The sequence below is a fragment of the Buteo buteo genome, chromosome 4, assembly GCF_964188355.1.
Source record: "Buteo buteo chromosome 4, bButBut1.hap1.1, whole genome shotgun sequence".
NCBI lineage: Eukaryota > Metazoa > Chordata > Aves > Accipitriformes > Accipitridae > Buteo > Buteo buteo.
Window position 1 is genome coordinate 56054067 of NC_134174.1, and position 27383 is coordinate 56081449.

The 27383-nt window shown below is 45.9% G+C and overlaps 1 protein-coding gene across 2 annotated transcripts in view; it reads right to left on the minus strand.

Annotated features, from left to right (window-relative positions):
- Positions 1-27383, minus strand: part of SH3PXD2A (SH3 and PX domains 2A) — a 269677-nt gene that overhangs the window by 143306 nt on the left and 98988 nt on the right. For both annotated transcript variants that reach the window (XM_075026320.1, XM_075026319.1), the window contains exons 4-5: positions 16333-16409; positions 6663-6754 (exon numbers count right to left, since the gene is read on the minus strand). In XM_075026320.1, coding sequence (XP_074882421.1) covers positions 6663-6754; positions 16333-16409 — 169 coding nt within the window. The remainder of the gene's footprint in view (positions 1-6662; positions 6755-16332; positions 16410-27383) is intronic.

Here is a 27383-nt window from a genome sequence, read left to right on the forward strand (position 1 = left end):
ACTTTCACTAGCACTGACACCGCCGCTGAGTTTGGCCCCAGCAAGGCAGTGTCCGGGGCCGCTGCTGAAGCAGCAGCGTGTCGGCAAGGCTCTGATCTTGGTCACATTCTGATGGAATTTGGGTAAGTCTGGTTATTCTTAATCCATCCTGTGCCTGTGACAGCATGCCACTTTTAAACCCTGCAGCATGCTCATAACCAATCCAGGCAAAAGCTATTTCTGTGCACTTGGCTGCCAATGCCAAGTGTCAGTACATTAAACTATCTTTGCTCCTCTCGGCCCTGTGTCCTTTCACAGTCAGACCTATAAAGCACAAGCAAACCCAAATGTGATATTCAAGGCAAGGAATAAAAGCTTTTGCTCTACAGTAACAGCAGTAACGTGTGCTGTTCCAACTGCCATTCTTCTACATCTTTTTTTTGTGGTTGCTGAGCCTATTTCATTTAATGTGGTTTCTGTTTTCCCCCAGGTTTATTGTTTGGTATTTATCTACATATAATTTCTTTTTTCATTTTCTGGATGAGTAGCAAAAAGATTCAAATCTTCTCTCAGGAAGGCTGAGTTATTTGCTGGTATCACCAATGTTGCAGCCAGTAGCAAATTTCAATATCCTCCATTTGATATTCCAGCCCAAATCATTTATATGTTGCAAACAAAAGGGAAAGTCCCACGTGTAACTAAAGAAGAGGACAAGTAACACATCTGTTATTTCCCTTTTTTTCCATTGCTAGAGACTCCTCCATCCCTCCATTGGGTTAGTTTATTTAAGATAACAATCTCCAAGCGAGACCTTCCCAAAGATCATGATAATAGGCATTGCTGAAAGGCAGCACACACTGTTGGGGTATCAAGAGCCCCATCTGAAAAACAGCCAGGTCCCAGAGACTGAGCTCCCACTCTCCGGGACAGAGGGAGCACAACTGGGAATCCGCCACACTTCACTCCTCTATTTCTGGGGCACAAGGCTGCCTGACCTCTCAGCCACAGATTTATGATAGTCCCACACTATGGGCAGGATACTGTAAAGCACATCTGTGATTTAGAAGCCGAAAAAACATTTTCACCATTTCAAATTTAGGTGCTGAGGCCAAATATTTCTAGTAAATACAGCCCTAAAATAGGCGCGTCTGAAAAACTAAACACAGGTGCTCTACTACACTAATTCCCACTGAAATCAGTGAGAGCTGGATGACTAATTAGGAGTAGCCAAGCAAGGCTCTTGGCAAACTCAGCCCTAACAGGTTATTGCATCCTTAGCTACCTAGATCTCAGTGAAGGTGATTAAGTCATTCTTTGAAAATATTAACTTTTTTTCCCTTCAGAACAGTGTGTCTTAACTGCCTTATCCTGCCACCATCTTTATTCAGAGCTTTTCCTGCTCTGTGTTTTAGAATTTACTTCCCAGCTGATAAATCACATAAAAATAAAACTTCCATCTTTTTTCTGATTTTGCATTTCTTAGGGAAATTAATTTCCATTCTGTACCTCTCAAGTGGAATGAATTTCCCTAATATTGAGCAGTCACAATACCACTGCCAAGTGCAGACTGTAACACCGACTGTCATAAAATGGTGCTGACCACATTCCTAAACAATGTGAAAATTACCTATACTAAAATTCCTGTAAGAAACAGCAACCACAAAAGAAGAATGACATCTTTCCTCATAGCACATCTGCTCAGAGAGTCAACTATCAAATGTGTTGGGAAACACAGTTCTAAAGGGATGAAATATAAGAGAAATATAAGGGATGAAATAGAAGAGAAAATATTTGTATAATATCAAACAAATCAGAATAAATATAGATATTTTACAGATGAAAAATTTTCCTCCTCTACCAATAGGTAATTGAATTGTTATCGCAGGGCAGATCAGAGTACACTTGGGAAACAGAAATAGTCATATGTAAACAGAGTCATGCTTATGGATAGAAAGAAGCATATTAGGGAACTCTGCTTTAGCACTGATAGACTCATAAACTAAAGCATGCTTCCTTAACATGGTCACTGCATTACCCTGGCAACTTCTTTCCAGTTTCCTTATCAGAAATTTGTAATACATGAAGAATAAAGGGAGAATCCAGCCTCCATTTTACAGTGGCTGCCTGGCATCTGAGTATCTGAGTGTTATACCAATATTTATGTGAGAGATACAATCAGTAAAGCCCATAGCTACAGACCACAATAAAGCATTTCTATTCCTCAGTAAAGGCACCTTCACCATCAAGTCCATTTTCTGCATCAAGCCTCATAATATTATGTCATATACCTAATAAGTTCCTTAGTTTTCCCGGATTTGCATATTGTTTGAAAACCACTTTATGATTCTTACAGGAAAAATATTCTCAGATACCGAACACTGTTTTAAATTCAGCTGTTAGTATTATTAGTGGTGGTTTAAACAGAAGTCTCATTTGAGTCTGCATGCATTTCTGCAAGGGGAATATTGGAGAACTGAATCATTGGCTCCTGATCTGCTTTTTAGACTGGATCCAGACCCAGAAAGAAAAAGCGAACTCACACATGAGTGGTCTGGCTGCGATACCTTGAACGTACCTGCAAAAAAGCCCTAAAAGCAGTGGACCATATGCAATGTCTAACTGATTAATCCTACTCTTCGGGTATTTCTGTTATTTCTAGTAAAAAAAGAATCATTAAAAAAATGGTTTCTGAGATTTTGTTTGTTGACTATGAGCCCTGGCCTGACCTCAGCCTTGAATTTAAATCCCCAGTAGAAGTCTGAAATTAATCCACCTCTGGCTTAGTTATCAGTAATTATAATTATTAACAGAAGTATCCAGTAAATGAATGGCTTTCAGTGACACAGTATTTTAACTTAGAATAATGGATAAATAAAAATGCCCTTCCTCCTTACCTTACAGTATCTTTTCCCATAGCAATGCAGGATCTGGTCCTTACATGGGCATGGTAAAAGACACAAGCCCAGCCATTTACCTATATACATACACATTTGCTCAAACACTAAAATTCCACATATTACAGACCTAAGCTGCCCTGGGAACACTGGCACTGGAGCTCCAAACCCTGCCTTGCCCATCAGTGCTCCCAGTGTGTGCTGGCTCCCTTACAAAGGCCATGCTTCCACCACGTGAAACAGCCCGAGCGAGCTCCCAGACTATCCCACGGAGGGACCAAGTGTCCTCCTATGGTCTCTCCCATGCAGCACGAAGGAAACCTGTGGCTAGGAGCTATCTGACCTGGAGCCAGCTCCACCAGCAGGAGCAGACTCAAAGGAGGCTGTCAGCTGGTTCCGACGCTGTGATTTCTTGAGACATCTCTCCAGCTATCTGCCTGTCAGCTGCTGTACTCGGAAGAGCTTTCATGGGGCTGAAAGGAATACCTTCTGCCTATTGTCGCAGGACTCGAAAGCCTGGACCGTCACCAAAACAGGAAACAGAAAACCTAAGCTGCGAATCCAACTGAACAAATCGGCCAGATTGGAACAGTGTTGGGAAAGCCCAGCTTTTATTATAGCTGGATTGCGGGCTGCTCGGCACTGCGGGCAATCAGAGCACAGCAGCAGTAGGAAATGACCCTGTAGGGAGCAGCCTGCAAGCCAAACACAGCATAACCCGGACAGGACAGTACACAGAAGCAGGGAGGAGGCAAGGGTAGGGCAGATGAAGAGTTATAAGGAAGAAGCCAGGAACACGTTTGTAAAAGTGCCTAAGGGACTACAGGGAGATGTTGGTTTCTTTTAGGACAATAGGAACAGAAGTGAAGAGCACAGCTTCGCAGCCAAATTACTGCAGTAATCCATAAATTACTGCACACGCTTCATCGCGAGTCACAGCTCAAAAATTAAGGGCATGGATACCTCTCCGCGCATCCCACCTGCCAGGTAAACCAGACTTTTTTGTGCCTCTTCCTCAAAGTTTAAGCTTCCATGTTTTTCTGGCTGGGAGTACGTGCTCAGTCACTGCTCTACAGACAGGCAATAACTCAGTGGACTCTCTGGGCTCAACAACCCAAAAGCCCATGGGATTAAGGCTACATTCCTGAAAGTTAGTTAATTAAACTCTAGGTCAGGCTTTGTCTTATGAGGCTGAGCTGCTGCAGAAAAACAGAGCAGGTGACCATGAAACTAAAGACCATTTCATTGTGCAGAGAGAAGACATGAAGGCGGCTCAAGCAACTCTGTTCTGCCATCCCTTGGTGGCTGAGTCCCTCGCTTAGCAATATATGTTCTCCTTTAATCCAGCCAGTTGAGTGGCATGCCTATGCTGGTATATCAATATATGAACCCCCTCTGCACTGAGGGCTAAAAGAAGCAGCTGAAGAAATAGATAAAATAATTAGGGTAGTCTAGATGCTGCCCCCAGGCTACACCCCTGCCACCCCCAGTGAGATGAAGGATGGACCATGAGGTCCAGGGAAGACTGAATTCATAGGGCTTAGGCACCACTGGCTCACTGTTTCTGGAGGGGCTTGGCAGAGTAGCAAAATGAGGGAATAAATTGGGGATTTCTGTGGCTGATCGTGCTCCTTCCTGCAGTGACTGCTGAGGCTGAGAATCGCCCTGGAGGTGTCCTTCCCCCGGACCCTACACAGTGGTCCAGTGAGCCCCAGATCTCCTCCTTTCCCCCACAGTTCACAGAAGAAAAACACTAAGATGTTTCTGTTGGCTTTTACATCATCTTTTTGTAGAGACTAATCTTCAGTTTCAACAATACATCTTTTGTGAAGCACTCCCAGCAGAAACCTTAGACACCTTCCCTAAGATCTGTTTGCTTACAGAAGACGAGGTAGGATTTGTTTAAACCCAGCTAGATTAATGTCTTGCAGACATTAGTGAAGTGAGATTTAATCAGGTTATTGCTCTACATTTTCCAGGGAAATAAATCACACATATTACTAGGTTGGAATAAGATGCAAGGCTTGGGCTGAGAACATTTAGCCTTTTTTGGTTTTCCAGGGGGGGAGCGAATGGATAACTTGAAAATTGCTGCAAGGCTGTTGAACAGGGAGCTCAGCAAACGTCCCTCAACGACTTGTAGGAGGGGAAAGAGAAAGAAAGCCATAATGGCTAGTGCCAGCCCAGGGGTGGGCCTCGGTCCCCATTCTCTGCCTTGAGGAGGTCCAGTCCTGACCCTATTTCACTCAGGCCTAATGCTCTACAGTCCCTATCAGTACAGAAAGCAGACAGAAGTGTTAAACAGCATTTAAAGCAGATTCCTGAGGTCCGTTTGAGATCCTCCAGATGAACTCTCCCATAACCCTGGGGACCTCACTCCTCTTCTGGGTGTCTGTTTCTGCCTGGGACATGGGGATGCCTCCTTGCATCAGAGGGGTGTTGTGGGATCACGCAACATTTGCGAACCTTCTTACAAAGGATGGAACCTTCTTACTAAATGGAAACTGTGATGGTCAGCAGGTCTCAAGAGTATAGGTATATCCTGCTGCAATGGTTTCTAAGTTTGCAATATGTGTTTAACAATGAACACGCAACTGTATTTATTCACCGCAGACATTTTTCTAAACCAAAGCTGGCTAGAAAAAAAACAAACAACAGAAATTCAGCTCTTTTTTCAGACCTTTGATTTAAAAACTGCTCTTTCTCTCATTCAAAAAAGACTTCACTCTCTCTACGCTAGCAGTGTTTTCTTTAATACAAATGCTAATACATCCCCTTGTATAAAACCTTGTATGTGCAAGAGACAAAGTTGGGGAAAACAAACTGCAAAGGTCCTCTCCTCTATACCAGCATGGGAACAGATAGCTGAAGCCAATACAAATCTTTCCACTAACTACAGGTTTGTGTGCGCTGAAGTTCCCAAAACCCAAAAGCTTTACATCCATTTCCCCTTACCTAATGGGCTGTGCAAACACTGGAGAAAGCAAATTACGGTAACACAGCCTGCAATCAAGTTTCAAATCGGGCAACAAAGCAGCACAAAACACAATGGGACCAAGTCAAAATCTTATTGCGGAGCACAGCAAAATACATCCTGTTCGGTATGAAGGAGAAAAGGAAATGTGAGGCAAGGCAGCGCAGTTGCTTGTAAATACCCTCCTGCCAACGCTTTCCCTGGATAAATTAGTCCTCTGAACCCTGACTGCATCAGCATGAATCAGCCTGTCTGCTCCAAGGTAAAGGCTACAATTCTGTTTCGTATTCAATGGGAACTCTTTTCCCAGCCTTTTTCTTGGCTTCCTGCTTAGAAAGAATAGACTCTCCAGAGACAATTTTGGATCTGGACCACAATCTTGCTCCCTTCAGATAACTAAGTATCTCTGGGCAGGAGTACATTTAAAGAAGCAGCTGGTAATTATGAGCCAAGTGCTTACTGGTAGGATTTCCCCCTGCTGCTGAGCCAATGCTTTTGGGAACTAAATGACTCTTTGGTGATAATTATCACGTAAAACCCACAAGCCAGGGGAGGTTCTCTCATTAGAACCATCAGCAAGAAACAATGCAAAGGTGGGCGGAGGATGGCTGAAAATTGTGTCTGAGGGTTGCTTGACTCCCCTGTCCTCCACACACCCAACTTGGTTCTACATAATTGCTGGGCATTTTCTAGGTAGTGCTTGAAAGCTACAAAATCTTTTCCCACACCTATAGCAGTAATAAAACCAAATGACCTTTTCCTTCCCGCTAATCAACATGAACTGAGCAGCACTGGAAATCCATCACAGCACTTACTCTTTTGGAGGGTTAAGGTCTTCTGGGCGAGCCTCAAAGAACCTGAAGACTTCATCGCACTGTGAAATGTGAGGAGGAAGCCGAACCAGCGCCTGCAAAACAAAACAGGGAGGGAGAAGCACTTAGAAAAGTCAAGTTCAAAACATGGCCTCAAACTTCTATACTACCAAGCAAGAGGAGGCAAAACAGTCCTGGCAGGGGGAAGGGAATACAAAAGGAAAGCATCATGCCTGGCTACTTACCTGAGAAGAATGGAAATACCATGTCTTGACTGCAAATGTCAAGTAGGATGCAATGAACTGAGACAAGCCATGGTTCTTAGAGTCAGCCAATGTAATTTTTTTGCCATGTGTACAAAAGCAGAATTTGTTCCACGTGTGCAAAACCATAACATTGAGTAGATAAGTGTTGTGTGGCTGGGACAGTCTCCATGATATGTATTCGCACAGCACCTTAAACAGTGCTTAGGGCTTACACGCTTTATGCCAATGCACGCAAATTCAAGCAGTGAAAATCTACAGACTCAACACCCACTAATACAACAGATGAATGTGCTCCATAAAGCTTTCCATTAAGCACTGTCAACAGAAAAAGCAGTTTGCTAAAAAAAAAACCCCAACAAACCAAACAACAATTTGCTCCTAAATTAACAGGAAAGGAAGTTTGATTAAGTGACTGGAAAAAAAAAAGCAGAGAGGCTATTTCTGCATGAAGAGGGCTTCACATCGCATTGTGGCTAACAATGTCCATGCGCTCTGCAAGGCACAGGTACGCAGCACTAACGCATTCAGCAATAGTTAAGTACCATTTGGGAAGCAACCACATTATGTTGCAGTGTACTGGAAAGCGAGACTTCAAACCAATGAGAGAAGCACACAAGGCAGAAACGTGCTATGAATTTGCTGTTCGGAATCTAGAGCTTTATGGTGCCAAAAGAGGCCAAAGAGATGTCCTCAGCCCACAGAGATGGGACAGCAGCTCTAAGTGACGTGACTCTGAGACTGCCTCCAGAAATGACCAGCAGGAGAGGAAAAGAGGCTGGCGTTCACCTCCTCGTGTGCTAAGTTACATTGAAAATAGGCCACAGGTTAAATATAGACCAAGCTTCTTAGAAGTGCTGTAAACCTGTTTGACAAAATGAGATTGTCTGGCTCTTCTGCTACTTGAAAGTAGGACAAGCAGTCTTGAAAGATGGATGAAAAACTGCACCAGAGCTAAATGAAGGTGCATTAAGGCGAACTGGTTATACTAACCCATGAGACATCTGATTGATCTTGGTCAGACACACCAGAAGGCCCAGCCAAAGCATGAAGGCAGGATAGGGCAGCTGGTTACCCTCACGGCTGTTTTTAACCAGGCTTTCGAAGTCACCAGATTTGTTTCCAAGACCACTCCTGCTTGGGGATGTGAAGCAAAAGAGCTGAAAAATGAAAAAATCCTGCTCTGAAACTGCAGGTCTCCAGTATTAGATGATGAGGTCTTGTTTTGAGGTGACCTGAAATTCAGAGCCAAGTACTTCCACACCTACAGCTCTCCTTTCCCCGGTGGAAGCATGTTATAAAAACACAGGGAAAATCCATTTGATATAAGCAGGCTTGTGAAGAATGAGGCCCTGGCCTTTGGTCACATGCAACTGCACTATAGAGCGGAAAGAGATACCTCGCAATAAGGAAGCAGCATCAGATGCAGAAGCCGGGCAACAGCCTGGCAGGTCCAAGTGCTGGGGCATGTGTACAGAGCACGGCTGGTTGCTGCACTACCACAGGATGAAATGAAACAGGTGGAAAACTCAAGTGCTTTAATTTGAATGAAGGATGGATGCCCTGGTCCCCACTGCTATCCACTCAATCTTGCCTAAAAGCGTAACAAAGGTGTGAGCTCTCTGCCCTTATTCCAAATGCACATAAATGCATGCATCCAGCTGGCAAATCAGGACTAACACTGGGAAGTTAAGAACTGCCCTGGAATAGTAACAGTCACAGCATGTTGAAAGACAAAGAGTAATGCCTCACCAGCACAAGCTAACAAGGACATAGACAACATGAAAAGCACGTTTTGTTCATCTGCATCTCAAGCAGGAGACAGACTTACATAGAGAAGCAATGCTGTCTAACCAACAGTGGATGGAGCTGAGATTTAGTGATGGCTCTATTACTAACGCCCTTCTCAGTTCGGGCACGTTACTTAACCTCCTTCCATCAAATTCAGCAGGGATAAATCTTCAGTTACCCATTTACAATGCTGAGCAATAACACTTACCTAATCCGCAGAAAGGCTCAGATATTTAATATCTACAGTGTGTTTTGAAATCTCAAAGGGCTTGATCTTGTGCAGTCAATGAGGCAAGAGCAAGCACTGCAAATGATATGTATCATTACTAGAGAAACACAAATACCCAAGTTATACCTATCGCAGGGGGTCCTGGACATCAGACACCTTCTCAAAGAGTCACCACTTCCCTACAGGTCGCAGGTGTTCACCCTTCCGAAAAACCAGGCTACAGATGTCAATACTGAGCTGGAGCACAGAGCAGGTTTTCAGTGATGGAGGAGCACAAATCCTACCAAGCTGCTATGGAGATTTGTGTTTCTAAATCTTTAGAAGCCTTAGGAAATCTGACCCCCCTGAATCAGTGGTCCCCTGCCTGGAAATATCCAGGAGCACTGTGGTCCTGCCAGGCCAGGGAGGGGTAATTGAAAAGCACATCCGTGACTCCAGGCTTTCACAGGCAGTGGATAAAAATCAGCCGAAGCCATTTCCACACCCAGCCATCCACCTTCCCACCCTATGGACATGGCAGCCCAGGGGCAGGGCAGGCTCTCCTGCTTCTGAATCACCTCCCAAAGTACTGCAATTTTCAGCCCAGTGCACAGAGGTGAAATGAAATCCACTCGGTAGTAACCTGCCATTGCATGTTTTTCAGGGAACTCAGGTGTAAGTCTGCAGCTAGTCAATTTTTCCTTGTTTTGATTAAGGAACAAAGCTTTAAGAAGGGGTAAGAAATGCTAAGAAAGTGCAAACAAGGGAGTAAAACCAGGCAGAGTCGGTCTATTGATTTTGGACAGTGGCAGGGAGCAGCAAAGCTTTTTTGAGAAACAAACGTCTCTTCAGTAAACACGCAACATCCACCCAGGAGCAAGCCAAGTCCAACGCAATTCCAGCAAGCGAACAGAAAGTGCATTGAGGAGATGAGGGACACCACTGTCACTCTGCAAGGGGAAAAATGCAAGTTTCTGGCATTTCCAGCAAGACAGTTCCAGGGCAGAGCTGCAACAGCCTGAAGGAAAGACTGCAGGGTCAAAGAAAGAAGGGTAAAGAAAAAGAGGAAAACAGATGGTGAAAGGATGGAAAGGATAGGGAAGTGACATTATTCCTGGGAAGCGGAAACCAGAGGTAAATGCACACAGCTACAAATAGTAAGCATCCAGAAACAGCAAGGAATTTGCACAGGAAAGGTGAGAGATAAAAAGTGCCAGCGAGCAGAATTCAGCCTTGCACAACCACCAAGTATTATCAGTAATAGTATGTTTCCTTACTCGGCATGCAAAGGCGGACGTGCACTGCTCAGACCTCACACATTCCTTAGGAGGTATGCTTTTATGTGTTATTTCAGCCTGTGACGATGTCTGTCTCTGTATTACAGGTTTCAGACAGTCTTGCAGAGTGGATGATTCGAAAGGCTATTAGAAAAGCTGTAACACCAGGCAGGGTGTGAGCAAGCAGCCCTCGGCACTGGGGACGGCCGGCTACTCACAGAGCACCAGCTCATCTGCAGGCAGGCTGCTGCACGCCGCACACAGCGCTCGAATCAGAGCACCGGGCACAGGCAGGGGTTCATTGCTTAATGTCACGGGAACTGCAGGCAGCCCCGTGGGGCTACGTTACAGCTCAAAGGCTCCACGAAATACATGCACGTGGGTACAAAACCGTGCAGGTACGTGTAAGGATGCACCGAGTGCTCTGTGTTGCATTTATGCAGATACGTTTATAAAAAACAGGCACACAGACATGTATATGTAGAGCTCTACAGCGCGCGTGTAGGCATGTGATATTCACCCCACTGAACTTTATATGTCTAAAATGGGAGACTGGTCACACTGGTCTATCAACCTGTACAATCGCTAGAGAAAGACCGGCACCTTCAGGGGCTGCTCTGCCTATCCCACCACATAGGTCTAGCTCTGGGTGGGGTGAATCATTGACTGTCTCTCCCCACAGCCCATTGAGGGAGTTCAGATATATTGCTCTTGGATCCCTAATGTTCAGTGAGGTTAATCCCAGCTCTACACACAAATACACAGAGGCAGCTGACCGTACCACATAGTTGTGACTCCCTGACTTTTCATATTAAGTATCCTGTTCTCAATTGTTTATCATTTCAATTAACATTAATCATTAGTGCCAGACATTTGGGAATGGCAATGAGTCCAGCAAGGGGCAATTAAAATAGTTCCTTTCTCAGAAGAGAGAAATAAATTGTTTCACCTAAGTGAAAACCCTTTCCATTTCTGTTTTGTTGAGAGCCTCAAGTAACTCTAAGCTTGAACCCAAAGCACTGAAGTGTGGAGGTTGGATGGCAAACACTGAGTGTCAGACAGAGACATGGATGAAGAGTACATGGTGGTGACTAAGACTGAAGAAGAAGTGGGGAGATGTAGGAATAAGAAAAGAGCTGAGGGAAGGAAAAAAAGAGGGTGCAGAGTTTTGGAAGTAACTGGGACATAGTTCTGGGCCTCTGGCATGGAAGGACCATAAGGCAATGGAAAGCGAGGCTCTACTCCAGGTGCCGAGGGGCATTGCAAACAATTAATTCTCATTACTGCAGCTGGTCTAAACACATCAGGATTCTGAAATGTAGATTAAAAAATGACAGATAAAGTTTGAAAGTTTTTCATTTAAACTGTCATTCTTGACTACGACTAACTATTACTCCATCTTCAGTCAGCACCAGCTTAGTTGTACAATGGATAGAGGCAGAAACGTCTGTGTATCTGTCTTGACAGGTTCAAGGATTAAACCTTGAAAGAGAGGCAGGACTGAGAGACCAAGAGGCAGGTAATTATGTTTTTGAAGTGTGGTGTCTCTCACTGTGGACATTAATAAAAGAATGACCAATATTTCCTGGCACTGGTGTGACTTGCTCATCTAATTCTTATTTAGGTGGCGTGCATTTGGGTACTTAAGCCACACTACAGAAAAGCCTGTAAGCTTCTACTTAAATCCACCTCCAGTTGGGACAGCAGGAAGGCATGTGACAAATTCAGGTAAGTCTTTATGACAATGGGACTTCACATCTTAACAGCTTCCCTGCACAAAGATGCTTCCCTCAATTAGGACCAACACACACAAAGATGCAAGTCTGCAAATGCTGGCCTGAGTCTTCCCAGAGGGCTGCATAAGGAGAGAGCAGTGGTTTTGTGAACCACCGACCTCGGAGGTCCTTCTTGAACACAGGATGGGACATACTGGACAAGCACACACCAGAGGTGTGTTTGAGAGATCAAAAGCTTAATAAATAAAATGCCCCTGGCAAGCCAAGGCTATGAAGTTGTTCTTTCTTTCACACTGGCAAAAACTCCCAAACAAATTAAGAAAACCAGGCCCAATGAGCCCAGAAGACCTTAAATCACACTAAACTAATTCCAAGCCTACAGTTAAGAGGGAAATCATCCAGAGATACCAATTCCAGTGGGCAGCACACATTTACTGGCAAAACACAGTTTGGTAGTTCACTCAGGTTACCAGCAAGGACATCCAGACCCTGCACTTTCATGTTTACAGATAAGAAAAGTCCTGGATATCTTCCCCTGTGCGTCCCACTCCTCTGTTTTTCATTGCAACTTCAAAGTTTCTTGCGGCCTTAGCAAAACCACTGGCCTAATTACCTCTGTGATGGCATTTCTCTAAGCTGGTACAATGCAATGAAGAATCACCCAAGAGTGAGGGGTCAGGAGACCCATGCTGTAGGGTCCAGAGGGCTGATGCCCCTGATACAGAACATTCTGCAGACCTCCCCTTACTGCCAAGTATCCCCACAAACTCTCAGACAGCCTCTGCCTGTCACTGCTCCTATGCCCGGTGCCGGAACACCACCACATCCAAACAGCAGAAGTCAGACCTGCTTCTCAGCCATGCAAATCACCACGCTCTGTCAGAGACAGTCTGCAAAAACAAAACAACAAATGGTCGAACATTTGCACTGCTCATTTGCCAGGGCCCATCTGCGCTTTTTCCTTCCAGGGCAGGTGAAATGGATGGAGAACCCTCATCTGGCAAAAAAATTACCACGAACTTTGCATCCAAACGTGCCTCCCTCCTCTGCTTCCTCAGAGATTCCAGTGGACAAAGGTCTATTGACTCATTTATTCATGTTATTATCCAATGTCAGATTTTCTCCACCAACTTCACCCACATCATTCCAGCATAATTCTCTAAATTTTTCAAAATTAGGCATGTTGTCTGCCTACTCATTTTAGGACTAGCATGGGCCGTAAGCCTTGCACTCTTCTTTTATAGCAGCAGGACTGAACTTGTCAAAATGATGCTCTTGCTCTACAGTTCTATACAATTCTCTAGAGAGTCAAAACATCCACTGGACAGGGGAAGAAATGCAGAAAACAGCTCACACCTCCAAAGAAGTGGGCATGATCCCACTCTCAAGCCACGCACATGCACCAGCAGCTGTTACAGAGTAGGAAACAGTAGTGAGTAAGATTAATTTACTAGTGGGGGAAAAAAAAATCCCTTCTTATACCTAAAGAGTATTCATTGCATTTCACTTCAGTTTTCTAGAAGTTAGCATTGGAGCTAAGCAAGTCACTCAGGCTCCCTCTGTAGTTACAGCTGAATGGAGAGAGACCCTGTGTCTGGTTTAGGCTGGTGAAATGAGGCCACTCTGGTTCAGACTCACCACCTAACTTTCTGTTCCCAATTCACAGCTTTCTGTCATTCCTACTTAACTTCATATTGGGATGGAAAGATTACAGTAAGATTATGAAAGTCATGTTCCCAGAAACGTTATAAGTGGTGACCTTCAGCGAAGGTAGAAAGAAAGCATTTCTGAATTTTAAGCCTCTGCTAAGCCCCAGAGATAAAATTCTGTCCCTGCTGAAGGTCAGTAACAGAACTACCACTGACTTCACTGTACCAAGAAACTCCCATTCTACAAGCTGTTTCCCTAAATTCTTTGTACCTTTGAAGTTCAGTGCCTGATTTTCATCATTATTTTCAGTCTTGTGGACTTTCACATCCTGGGCCAGGTTTGGAACAGCAATAACATAAGATAATCATTCTTTGAATAAATGAAAATTGGATGAACCATAAACGTTCAAAAGAAAAACTTATTCTCACAAAATCTGCAGACTTAGAAAGGCTGGGAGAGGTATGAGTTGCAACTCTCAGGCCCCTCTGTTTATTTACACAGGTTACCAACTGTGTGCTGTGGGATTTAAGAATGACTGGGTACGTCCTGTGCCAGGCAATGGTGTGCCCAACTACCATCTTCATTTACTCTCTGTAATTAGGAGGAAGCTGTAGCAGAAGGTGAAGAAATCAGCCCATAACTGGATCTGGTGAAAGGCAGGACATCATACATAGCTGCTTCTCTACTGTTTTTGAAGAGTGGGCACAAGCTTGCCTACCATCCACACTGGGGACAAATTAATGTCTGGGCATGGATTTGGAGTCAAATGCAGGGGATGGAAAAAAGTTTGGCATTCCTTTACTTGCCAGTACTGGCCGAAGCACTCACCTACCTGCAGCCCAGACTGTTCAGGCACAACCACGGTCATATATGCTCCAACAAGATACATCCCAGGGGGATGGATGAGTTAGCTAGGGCCTTCCTTCCTTAAAGACCTGACATCCCATGCAGAAGGACACTAAGGAGGATGTAGCCCTCTTGAAGCACACACAGACACGAGATGCAGTGCCTGCTCTCAAGCTTTTCAGTGACTACAAGCCTCGCTCTCCAGTGCCATCCAGATCTAAGCATCTTCTACTGTGAAGGACAGAGGCAATTTAAAGACAAATTACAGTAAACTGCAAATGAAATAAAAAAAGACACTACATCAGGCACAGATGAGCCAGAGATGACTGGAAGCTGGGGTAATATTCTGGAGAAGTCACTATAGGTTTGTCATAGTCATTGCTGGGCACCACTGTGGCTGCTGCTGGAGACAGGAAACACTGGGCTGGGGAAAACTGGGCTAACCCAACATGGCTGGGTCTATGCTCATAAAAGCAGTGTCTATTAATAAATAGGTTAAGTAAACAGCTTGGCTTTGGGGAAGCATCCAGCCATGTCTCCGAGCTGGGCAGCAGCAGCAGATCTGCCCTGTAGCATCTGAACCAGAGTGAACTGAGCCAGGCTTCTCCAGGAGAGAAAAAAAGAAGCGAGAAGGAGGGCAGCAATCACAGCGCCGCAGTGTCAATGAATGTGCCAGCGGCCGACGCCACGACATATCCCTCGGCTGTGACCGGCAGGGCACCAGCGGGCCCAGCTGGGTCAGGTCGGGTCTGTCTGGGGCGCGGACAAAGGGGTCCCAGAGAAGCAGCTGCCCCCCTGGAATAAGTCACTGCTTTCTCCTCTGCGCATCTGCTGGGTGAACCCTGACATCAGCCCTCTCCTGTCGCCAGCAGTTCCTGTCTGAAAGAGGGCCACTGGGGACGCAGTGAGACCCTACATATTTTAAAGAGAGCCATTCGGCCACAGGCAGGAAGACAGTGCATTAACTGTCGCACAAGAAAGACTGATCTCATGAGATAAAACTTTAATCGCAGCTTCCTCGCCCAGGGGGGTGCAGATGGCATGGGTTTCACACACACACCACGCCCCCCCCGCTCCCCAGCATGCCTCAGGCACTTCAGCGATCTGCTCCCAATTTTGGATGAGCAAATGTCTGACTGGAGAAGTTCTTGGGAATGTAATTTTTCCCCTCCACCTGCTCTTCTGGCTTTCTAAAAACGGAAAGAAAAGCCCATGGGAAATAAGAGAGGAAGTCTGGGGTTTAAATTATATGCTGACGCGCTCGATACCTCTACAAAAACTGGGTATCCGTCTTGCTTAGAAATGACTTTTAATCTACTGTCAGAGGATTAGTTATCATCAAATCATAAACTCTAAGCTAGAAAGGAAAGATTAGGTAACTTAACCTTCTTCTCAACACAGCTGTGCTTTTCTGTCCTGCAATAAATTTCCAGGCTTTCACTCATCTGGAGAAGCACTCCTGGAAGCCACCGGTCCACCCCGGTGCTGCACCAGCTGGCACTGTCCCTCGTGTGGCACTGGGGGACAGACGGGCAGGTAACAGAAGAAAACGCCATCTTAGTTGTGCCTCTCTGCCTGCTCAACTCTTGCGTTTATAGAGGCTGAAGTAGAAATAAAATCCACATTTCGGCCAGATGAGGCTTATGGCCTTTACTGAATAAATGAGGTACCAATCCGGTGCATAAAGTTTGCAGGCTAAAATGCTGCAAAGACCCTGGGAGCAAACAGCAGCCTGTTTTCATCCGCCCTGGTAGTCCTAGCGGCGTTTGGGAAGGACCATCCTTACGAGGGACACAACACAAATGAAGCTCTTAGTAGTATCCCGCAGGGAAAGCCCAGTGTTGGTGGTGGCTACGAGCCCCCAGGCAGCAGGGCTGCCAGACGCTTCCCCGGAGCTCTTACCCTGCAGTACTCGTCGATGGGCTTCAGCCTCTTCACAGCTACGTCTCGGACATGGCTCCTCCGGAACAGGATCTTGCCTGAGGAGGGAACAGATGAAAGGGGAGGGTTAGGGGCATCGCCTGCCATGCGGGGTAGGGCAACGGCACCGAGCAGAAAGGTCAGACGGGGTTCCATCCCCGGCTCCAACCACAGCTGTCGGCAGCGCCGGTGGCTGAGCTCTGCAACCCCATTACGTCCCCAGTGGAGGAGTTCCAGCACTGGAGGGGTTCACACAGCAGCTGTGTTGTGTGACTGCGGTCCCCCATCGCTACAAGACAGACAGGACGGCACGCTCGGAGGAGGTGTGAGGGGCAGATCCGCTCCTGCCCTCGGAGCAAACTGCACGGAAACAAACACACTGCGGGGCAGGCGGCAGAGGGACACGGGGAAACAGCTATTACAGGAGCGTGCATGGCACCTCCTGCACCTGGATGCTGCTGGTCTTAAGTTTGCACAGGAGATGCAGCACACGGCCAACAACTACCACAGGCACAGCAGCTCTCTGAAACCTCAGTGACTGCCACCAAAGTCCCGCTTGTGGGAGCCACCGCAAGGGGACCACAGTGACTCAGGGGGCAGAGCGAGTTTTTCTGATTTCATCCTATAGATAACGCAAGAAGTTTTGGTTCCCTTTTAGTGGTGGCATTATCCTGGAATGGACCAACACTATGTTATGACTCTTTTCTACTTTGTGGCCGCTTTGGCATGTCCGTGCTGGCAGCGCAGGGAGCGTTGCTGGGGTGGGATGCGGGCTCCATCTACGCCCCATGCCTGCCCGCTCAGCTGCCTCCCACTGTGGATGCTCCTGCCCTTGCAGGCAGACAAACCACACAGACAGCTCACGAGCAAATAAAAGGCTGTTGGTGACAGAGCCCTTATAAATCTACAGAGGGAAGCCAAATAATAGAAGAAAAATAAACAAACTCTCTTTTTTTGAAAGTAAAAAAAATAATAACCTCAGTGTCCTTACTGGATGACATATCTGCAAGCAGTTAAGATTAAATAAACAGCTCGGTTTTGTGTGAAACTGATTGTAACAAAGTTTATCAAAATAATCTAGGAGCTGAGTTTCCCCACACACAAGGATGTCATAGAGTTGGTATTTTTTTGGCTAGAAGGGATTATATCTTCATAGCCTTTTTTGGTGGTTTTCTTCCCTTTTTCTTTTGTCCTGTATTTCTTTTAATGTAATGAGACAAAAAAAATTATATGTTCTCCTTGTGGTGGAAGAAAACAGTATCTGCCAGCATTATTTAGTCCATGAAATGCCTACGTAAAAAAACCACTGACATATATACCACCCCTGCTCCAAACTTCTTCTGCCAACAGGCAAATAAGATACTGATCCATAGATCATGGGATAAGAAAATGGACTAGGAAATGAAATCAGATCCAAAATCTGAATATGTGGCTTTGATTTTGTCAAGATTACACAAGCTGAGAGGTTAATGAAATGGCAGCCTTTAACAGTCCAGTAGCAGAGGCTCTAAACCCTCCCAGATTCTGCCCCTTTTGGTTGCCTTTTCCTCCACAGCTGCTAATCTAGAAGGTGTTAAAGCCTTTTGTTTCAGACAGGAGAAAGTGGTTTATCTCCATCCCCAATTCTGGCAACAAAACAGTTTGCCCTGTGAGGTAAAGCCATTTCCTAGTGCCACAAATTTATCTCTCTGGGTTCCCTATGGTTATCTCATTACAAAGCTGGTGCTGAGGCATCCCTGTAGGATGCGATAGCATGCAGTCGCAGAGCACAGGGAAAATCTTCAATAGGTGTCCGAGATGTTCATCTGAGCTTTAGCGATTTAGCCAAAGGCTGCTGCAGAAGGAAGGTGGCACTTCCATTTCCCTGCGCCAACTGACTTTGGACACACCAAAACCTTGCTGCGTTCCTGCTTCTCTGTCCGGTAAATGGGGAGAACTACCTGCATTTCAAAACATTTCTTATTATTTCTGATAGCCTCTAGGATCACACTGTACTTGTACTGCATAACTGCAGTAAGCTCCTTTTTGTGGGGGAAGAGGTGTGGGGATAGCTGTAGAGAAAAGACTAGTTCCTTTCCCAGTGCTCCAGAAATGCTAGTGCGGGAGATCTTGGTATTTATTTGCAACTTTTATAAATATACTGCAAAGAGAAAGCAACATTTTGGAAACATTCTCACTTTCTGGCTTTCCTGTTTTCAGTTCAAGCCATGAGTCAAAAGTCGAACCGGTGTCCATATAAAAACATAAAGGAACCAAAGACTTAAATACATTAAAGATCTCCTGTAAATGCAGCTCAGCTTTCCTAAAAGGACAGTTTACAGGGAGGCCCAGTCTTCAAAGTAACATAACAAATGAAAGACTCAAACATAAGAAACAAGATAAATATAATAAAGAACGTTATATTAAACACAGAGTACAAAAAAGACCCCAGGATATGATGAGTCTTAATTCAGTCCTTAAATGGAGATGGAAAATATTAGGATGACTGTGGTGTTAGGACAAAGCAAAGCCCAAAAGGTGCTTCCATTTTTATCCTTTCAGAAAAAGGAAGATTTTCTCTCTGATACTGGAAGCTGGAAAAGGCTCAATGAGGGCTGTGGGGAAGATCTGTAGTTGCGCAGTCCAGTATGGCACTCAAAACTGAGATCTGGAGAAGGCTGAGTAGTTTAGAGCACCATAGAATAGCAATCAACAAATTAAAAAGCAAGAAGAAAAACAAGGACACTCTGCAAGCACATTCAGTTCTGGTGGGAAGCAAGGAGGGATGCCCTTACAAGTCCTGGGGTCCTCAGGCAGAGAAGCCTCATTGCCCAGGGTACTCAAGCACCTCTTAGGAGGGACAACCTCCCAAATGCCCAGCTTCTCCCCTTTTCTGGGAAGACAGACTGTGCTGACAGAAGCTCAGCCAAAGCCATCATGACCAACCAGCAGGAACCACTGCAGATCCAGTACGAGTTACTATTGCTTTCTCCAGTTCCCCCATTTCCACTGGTCTTCCTCTGAAAGCAAGGGAGGTCCCATGGGACTGGAAAAGGAACGTAACCTGAGAGACCCATGCTGCACACTCTTTACACTCTCCAAGTGGGTGCACTGGACACAGACCCCGTTAATGGAAAGCTTTGCCTAACGAGGTAGTTAGGGTCACCATAAAGAAATAAAGAGCAGGCAGAGAGCCGAACAGCGGGGCCATGTAAGAGCCATTGAGGAGCCCTCAGGACGGCAGTGGAAAGGAGCATTTCATGCAGCGCTAAGATGAAGCAGGGAAGTCCTGGGGTGGCCGGTAAATGCAGAACAGCCCAGGCAATTTCCTTGCGAGGGTGGAGTACTGGTTTATGTGCTGCTTGGCTTTTCCTCTGGGTAGTTTCCACATCTCTGAGGAAGGGATCTACTTCTACGTGAGAACATACAGTGCTGCTTCCTCTCTCCTGAGTTTTACTGCAGCTCTTTTAATCCTCCTCAGGCGCTACACCCCCCTTTTACAGAAGGACGAGCAGCTTTTTAACCATGCTACAGCCCAGCTAGGAAGTGAACGGGAAGTCTGTCTTAGACTCAGATGTGAAGCTATAGGCTATGCAGGACGGCGCCGTCTCTTGCAAATACTTCATTCACCAATGTGCCAGACTTGGACCAGGCCAAGGGGGGTCTGGCACATGTTAGGGAGGACTCCGAGGACTGCAGCACTGGGAAAGAGAGATGTGGGGAAGACACAGGGCTCCAGCCCTGCTGCTAATGCAGGATAACAATATTTATTTTTATCCTTTTTTCTTTAAAGAAAATATTATTCCTAGGAAATTAATGTGGATAAGAGGCAAAGTATCAGGTTTAGCATTGTAGGGGCATCTTAAGTCATCCCTTCATCTCTCTGTGTGTGTATATATATATATATATATATATAGATGTAGTCTTTAATTCTGCGACCACACACCTCTTCTCCCACAAGACCTCAGTTTCCTCCTGTATACACAGCGGGTGCACAAAGTGGGAAGAATAAAGCTATGCAGGAGACTGTCTATCTGGCAGCTGCTGATTCTGCAAGCTTAAAGGTATCCTCTGAATATCACTTTATTGCTGCATAACCTCATACTTGGAGTAGTATAGATTTTAACAAGTGCCATGGATCCCAAGAACAAACAGCCCTAAAAGCACCCCAACACTCTGGTCCTCCCATTAGCCTACAGGTCTGGGCTGAACACACTCCAGAAGGGTCCATAGCCTAATGCTTTGTAATGGTCAAGGACGTAGTTTATGCAGGGAAGAAGCCCAGCTCCTGGTGGGCTTGGTGACACCGTGGAGCACAGTCTGGAGGCAGGACAGCACCAAGCATCACTAAGCAGAGAAGCACTAGAAGTCCCCAAGGGGATGCCTAGCAGGAGAATCCAGTCTTTCCTTTTCAAGGGAGGGGGACATAAGCTATACAGTCCCTACAATCACAGCAATTGCCAGCTGTCACAGCAGCTACTGACCTAGACCAGTGATTTGTAAGCTCTAAGACAGCCTCTGAAACAAATCTCCTTATCACACCTTTCATTGCCAAGGGGAGGTTGCTGCCTATCTAGGCCTCAAGACCTTCTAGAGAATCATGTCTTCATGATCTTCCCACCACTGGGCCAGTGGCTCAGCCCTGAGCTGCCAGCTTTGCTGCTCTTGGGAGCCAGGCAGTGAGTGGGAGCTGCAGCAGGGGCAACAGGGAGGCAGGGAAATTGCTGTTTAGCTCCTTTCCAAATCTACCAGAGAACAGATCCACCTCTTGCTCTTACTCTCTGATTGCTGAGCTTGAGTCTCCTTTCAAGGGACATCTAGGTGATGGATTGGTCTAAGGACACCAGTTGTTTCATGCAAGGAGCGTCTGTCAGAGGTCAGGAAGAGCCCAAACCCACTGTCAAAGGGACAATGGACAAATGCATATTCACATTTAATCTTCTACTTCAAGTACCATCAGCACACTTCAGAGGGCAATACGTGAAGCTAGCCATATGATAAATATTCAACAGCAGACAGCCTGAAGACTAATGGGTGCATTAAAAACACTGTAATGTCTCATCTGATTAAAGAGACATGTGCTGCCTCTGACTAGAGAAGCTCCACCTGTGGAGGCTCTGTCAGTCAGCTGTCTCCTAAGAGCAGGGAAAAGCTCCTGTTTCTGCCTCTTCATGTTGTTCTTGTTACTGTGCTATTGGTTCTCTCCTCTTTTTACCCAAGAACCTGGGAGGTACCAGATCTGTAGATGTATATTGCCAAGTGATGTGTTCCACCTAAGATCAACTTCTCAGAGATAGAGTTTGCTTATGAGATGAGGTCAGACTCTCTTTGCAGTTACACTGGGGTTGCATTGGTAAAAAAAGAGTAAAGAATTTAGCCCTCATGCAGTTACAGGTTCTCCTTTCGGGCTAAGCAGCTTCCTCCAGTGTAACTAAAACCATTTTGCCACTCAAGTATTTTTATGATGGCTTCTACTCCTTACACATAGCTGCTGTTATTATTTTTATACACTGAAGAAGCACAGATGTGCCATCAGATATGACACAAATTCCCCTTAACCCATTCAAGCTGTGACATCCACCTCAGGGTCTTGCCCAAAACTCTCAGGCACCTGTCACACAATGTAACTCCCAAATGGAGCATTTAAATACACACTGCCGCCTTGCAATATAAAATAGGTAATTCAACAGCACAACACTATGGGAGAGAAGAACAATTTTATGTTTCTCATGGAAGTACGTGTGATTGTCAACCAGATGGCAATCTAACAGTGGCCAAAAAATAGGTGTGTTCCTTACAAAATAATGTCTTACTTTTACATGGGGATCCCAGTTTCCATGGATTGTTTCATCCATGATTTCCTGCAGTCAGAAAGCCAATGCCAGGGTCCTAACACTGATGGCATTTGGTCCTGACAAAGAAAGGGGAGGGAAATGATTCATAGTGTTTCCACCGGTGGGAGAGGGAAGGACTTTTTTAATAAGTAGAAACTCATGACAGAGTCAGAACTGTTGGCTGAACTTGGCTGCCAAAGAGCCTCAGTTGATAAAGGCCTTTGCTAATCAGCAGGAATTACTATGGAAGGTGACAAGAGGTGATGGAGACAGATGGGGCAGCCAGGAAAGCCAACACAAGCAATAATAATATTGCCCTGAGATATGGGGGATGGTGGGGAGAGTGTCCTTCTGCACTTGGATCCTGTTTTTAATGTGCATAAGCTGCAATGTTAAAGAAAATCACCGAGAAGCAATAAGGCATGGGAAATAACATGGCTTGTATAAAAGAATACCACCAGGAAGAGGAATTAGAAGTGATAAGCAGAATATGCCTTATGTGAATAATTACAAGGGGAAACCAAAGACAGGCAAGAGGCGAGGCTAGATTCCCCACCAGCAAAGAGCTCCTAACTCTGAACCTGGCTGCCTTCCACTGTCTGTCTGTAGGGGTGGCTAGTATCCTCCAGGGACAACAGCAGCAGCTCTAGAACAGCTTTGCTAGTACAGACTAGGAATTCAAGCACCAGGCACAGCTGGAAGAAGGAGAAAAGCCACGAAGCACTGATGCTGAAATTCAGGAGTGACAGATGGGGGCCACGGGGTGCAAATCTCAAGCTAACAGCTCTGTTACTGTTTGTACAATGTTTTGCATAAGCCAAGAACTACTTCATGTTGCTCTATGTCCTGCTGCTATCACCCAAACAACCCATTGCTCCTGTAATCTCCTCTTCAGCTGCCCCAGCTGCAAATCTCCCACCTCTCCAAAGCAAGGCAGGAATCATGGTGCAGGAACATTACTCAGTGTTTGGTCTGGAAAGTGCTACAAAATTATCCTTTCAATTTTCTCACTGTGGGGCAGCTCTCTGTGCATTGGTCTGTATGCACTAGCAAACCTGAAGAGATCCATCACCTTGCTTAAACCAACTTTACCACCAGAGTACAGCAAAGTAAAGCATCTACCCCACACAAGAGGATCCCAGTGTGAGCACAAGTCCCCAGATCCCTTAAAACTGAACTTCCCAGTCTGTTGCAAAATGTTGGGAGTGTTGATGCAGTGAGTGAAGTCTACAATTTCCGCAGTGAAATCGGTGCCTCCTTGAACTACACAGCTCAGCTTCCCCAAGGTGGAAAGTGAACTCATTTGTAATTACTGGTTGCAAGCGGTACATTAGCCTGCAAACAGCCAACTGCTTTTAATTGCAGAAAGCAGTCAGTTTGTCCGAGGGGAGAGGGAGAATGGTATTTATACCTGCAGCCCACAACACCGGCAACTGACACGCCCTCACCCAGAGGAACCGACCTGATGATAATTCCGAGTCTCAGAGATGAGAAGCCAAAAGAGGGTCACGTTTTCAAAACATCCGAGAAACACTGCCTTAGGAAACAGCACGGCTTCCTCACACGGAGGATGCAGGAGCGTCCCCCTCTTTGCATACAGTCTTTGCTATGCTGGGAGCAGAAGGCACAGAAAAACAGGAAAGCTTATGCAGATCCAAAGCATCACCCTTGCCTATGCATACTTCTTCCCTAAGATAAGCATCTGCACACTTACAGATCCACTGCTCCCTGCATTTTGTTGAAGGTCCTCCAAAAAGATCTGTTTCCAAATTTCTAGGACCAAGTCATCTAACATGCGGAAACATCAGGGCTTAAATAATGATCAAACTATCTAGACCCTATACCAAACTGATCAGAGAAATGTCAACCACTACGTCTCATCGCTGAAACACTTGGTTTGCCTCCTCTATCAGCTGACGCCAGTGTCCTGCTTTCACCTAGGCAGTTAGTGGCTCCTAACCTGTAATCTCCAAATCACTAGTGGTCCACAGACAGTCTGCAGAGCTATGGTCAAGAGTAACTTTCACTCCATGGACAGTGTAGAAATGATGTGGATCACTGTACGTTGGTCCAACGAGTTTGGGAACCAGCAGCCCCTGTTTACATTACATATTTGCTGGTGAACTTGCTTCTATCATATGAGCTACTCCAGCTCCTGACCCCGGAGTGGGAAAAGGCAAGAGCCTCTCAAATGCCTTTGTGCCACCTTAACCATGAAAAACGCTCTTCCTGAAGAACAAGACCATGCCCCTGTAGCTACACCAACTAAACTCTTCCTCTGCTCTTTCCAAAAACACATCAAGTACCATCTTGCTTACTGGAATCTGCCAAAGTCAATAGGAGTCTTTCTACTGACACTCAGTGGTATGGACCCTCAGGGAAGGACCATATGGTCCCCCCTCAATCTTTTAAAGCAGGAGCCTTAACGAATTGAGCCTATTAAAACACTTGCACTGTCTTACAAGCTCTCACGAGACTTGTCATTAATGCACGCGCTAGTGTGACACTAAGCCCCAGGCCCTAGCTCACAGACCCTGGGCCAGCGCCAGCCTCGCCAACAGGGAGCCTTTGAGCTACACCCACTGGGGTCGAAGACCTTGCAGCAAGGTCACTGGAGAGAGATGGATTTGCACCACACCCTTGCCAAACTTCACTAGAAAAGCACAGTAACATCCTAGCCACATCCTTTGGCCTGACTGGCAATAACACTGCTTGGAAGACTCCACCCTTAAGCTGGTTGAGAACAGGAGCTGTGAATAAAATAATATTTGCACTCACACCACATAGATCAAAGTTATTATTACTAGGAGGTAGGTCATGCAATAACATGGTGCTACGACATATACTTTTACAGAAACATTGCATGTAGAAATTGAGGGGTAGGGATGCGAAGGTGGCTTCACAAGGTCACAAAATGAGCACACACTAACGAAAGCAGTGTGTCAGTCCCTAGATCCCTCTGCTGATCTCATGCAGAATGAAAATACATCTACCTTGACATCTGGGGCCAGAAAATCTTTCTGTTCAAACATTTATTCTAATCAAAAACAAATCCTCGATTTTTGCCACAAATGAGGCAAAACTCTCCCCTGTGGAAGACCTTGATTAAGTCAGCTGCCAGGTACACATGTCCCACATTACAGGAGGTGAAATTCAGCAGTCAGATTGGCAGGGACAGTGCTCCTCAGAGCAGTTGTGGTATTTGGAAGGCACCAATTAACATAGAAATTGAACAAACAAATAATGTGGCGGCAAACATAACTAGGTGTCTGTGCTTCTCAGAGGCTGGAACTCACCAGCTAAGGTTTCAGAGAGCAGTATTCAGAAACGAAATCCCCTGTGCTTTGCAAAACAGAGCACTGTTCTCTTTTTCCAAATGGAAGTGCTCTCCTGGAGTCCTCCAAGTGAAACCTCTGACTAGTTTTAAGCTGAATTTTCAGTAGACAACGACAGGCACAGAAGCAAGCCGTTGAACAACAACCAGACCAAATCCAGCTGGCCTCCGAGTCAGAAAGCTCATCTGCAGACCAGGACACCATCTCAAACCACAGGCATCATTCTCTGGTTCCAGACACATCTTTTCAGTACGTGTTACCTTTTTGTGTCGTTAAGACAATCTCTAGTAGGGATTTCCTCTCTGCCTGCTTTGATCCCTGATAAAGCTACTGTTGATTTCAAAGGCTCATGAGTGCGTGTTTTAAGGCAGGGATGGCTGATTTCTGTGTATTACAGAAGAGAGATGGGCACTTTTATTTCCAGCACACGTTGGGGGTCTGACCGGTGAAGTCACGTTTGTACCTCCCTGCACTGACTCAGAAGCCAGACCTGGACCCCTTCCCCTACCTCCTCTGAGCTTGCACTGCAATAACCCAGCTGGGACATGCAGCCTGCCCACATCACCTGACAAAACGGCCTTTGGGTCAGGTCTGTGGCCAGGCCACCCAGCAGCACCTCCTCTTTAACTCTTGACCACAAAGCCACCCCTATTGCCCCTTCCTCGCTGATGGGTGCACGGCTAACCCACTCCTTTGGCAGGCAGCAGACACGGTGATCCACGTGAGCACATGTAGCCGGCACCAACACGAGCCAGCGTCCAGTCGCGCAGCCTCCCAGGGACAGCAAAGCGCATTCAGATCACTCTACATTGGCTGCAAGACTAAGAGCACTCACACCAGCAGCTACCACAGCTCAGCTGATGCACAGGAACAGGGAAATGATTTTATAATTACTTATCAGATAACCAGCCTCCTTCACACCCAGCTCCTCCGTGTGTGAGCACTTCAGCCGTTTCCAGCTCAGACCACTTAATCCAAACCATGCTCACATGCGACTTGGCACCAGCAGTGCCTGCTGATGCCAGAAGACAGCTGAGGACAATCTCCCTGAACAATTCCTCTCGATTCCTCCATGTGCAACTAAACACAGCATTAAGGGTGTGAGGGCACCCCAGAGGACAGAGCTGCTGCCTTGGAGCTCAGGGTGGAGGGTGCTGAGCATCCCCAGCTTTGCAGGGCCACCTTCTCCTGGGTTCGGCAAGGTGCCTATGTCCGATCAAAGCGGGAAATGGCACTGTCAGATGTCAACAGCTTCGCCCACTGCAGAATAAAAAGCCTCTTTCAGGGATTAATGCTCTAAGCAATTAGTCGCCCCATGAAAGGAAAAGTGCCTTCAGCCAAGGTGACAGCAGGACCCTAGGACTATGCACGCTTTTGTTTTCCTTTCACGGTTAATATGGCCTTTTCATTTCCCAGGGAGAAGGAAAAAAGGTGGACTGGAAACTAATGTTTTGTTATTTTTTATTTTTAATAAGGATCGCTGTGCCAGCAGCATAAAAACATGAAAATAACCCCAACTTTATTGCTAAATTAAAGAAAAAACAGTAACATGAATAGGCACAGAAATCTGAATTAGGAATGTGAGCTGATAATTACCCTTTCGGGCCCTGATTAATTGCATTTGAAGCCACGGAGACACCGAGCAGCCAAATGGGACTGACTGCTAACAAAATCCACACCACCAAACAAACTGGTCTTTCTCTCCCTGTGCCACCACACAGGAATGGCAGCTCCCCAAATGCTGTTTGCCTTTGTGTCCTGGTGTGCAGTGCTACGCAGGGCCGGCCAGAGGTACAAAGTCCCACTATTGGGTACCTCAGATAACCCCTCTGAGGTGGTCCAGCCTGCAGACCTGTGGTCTCCAAGTAGAAGGTCAAGAATGGAC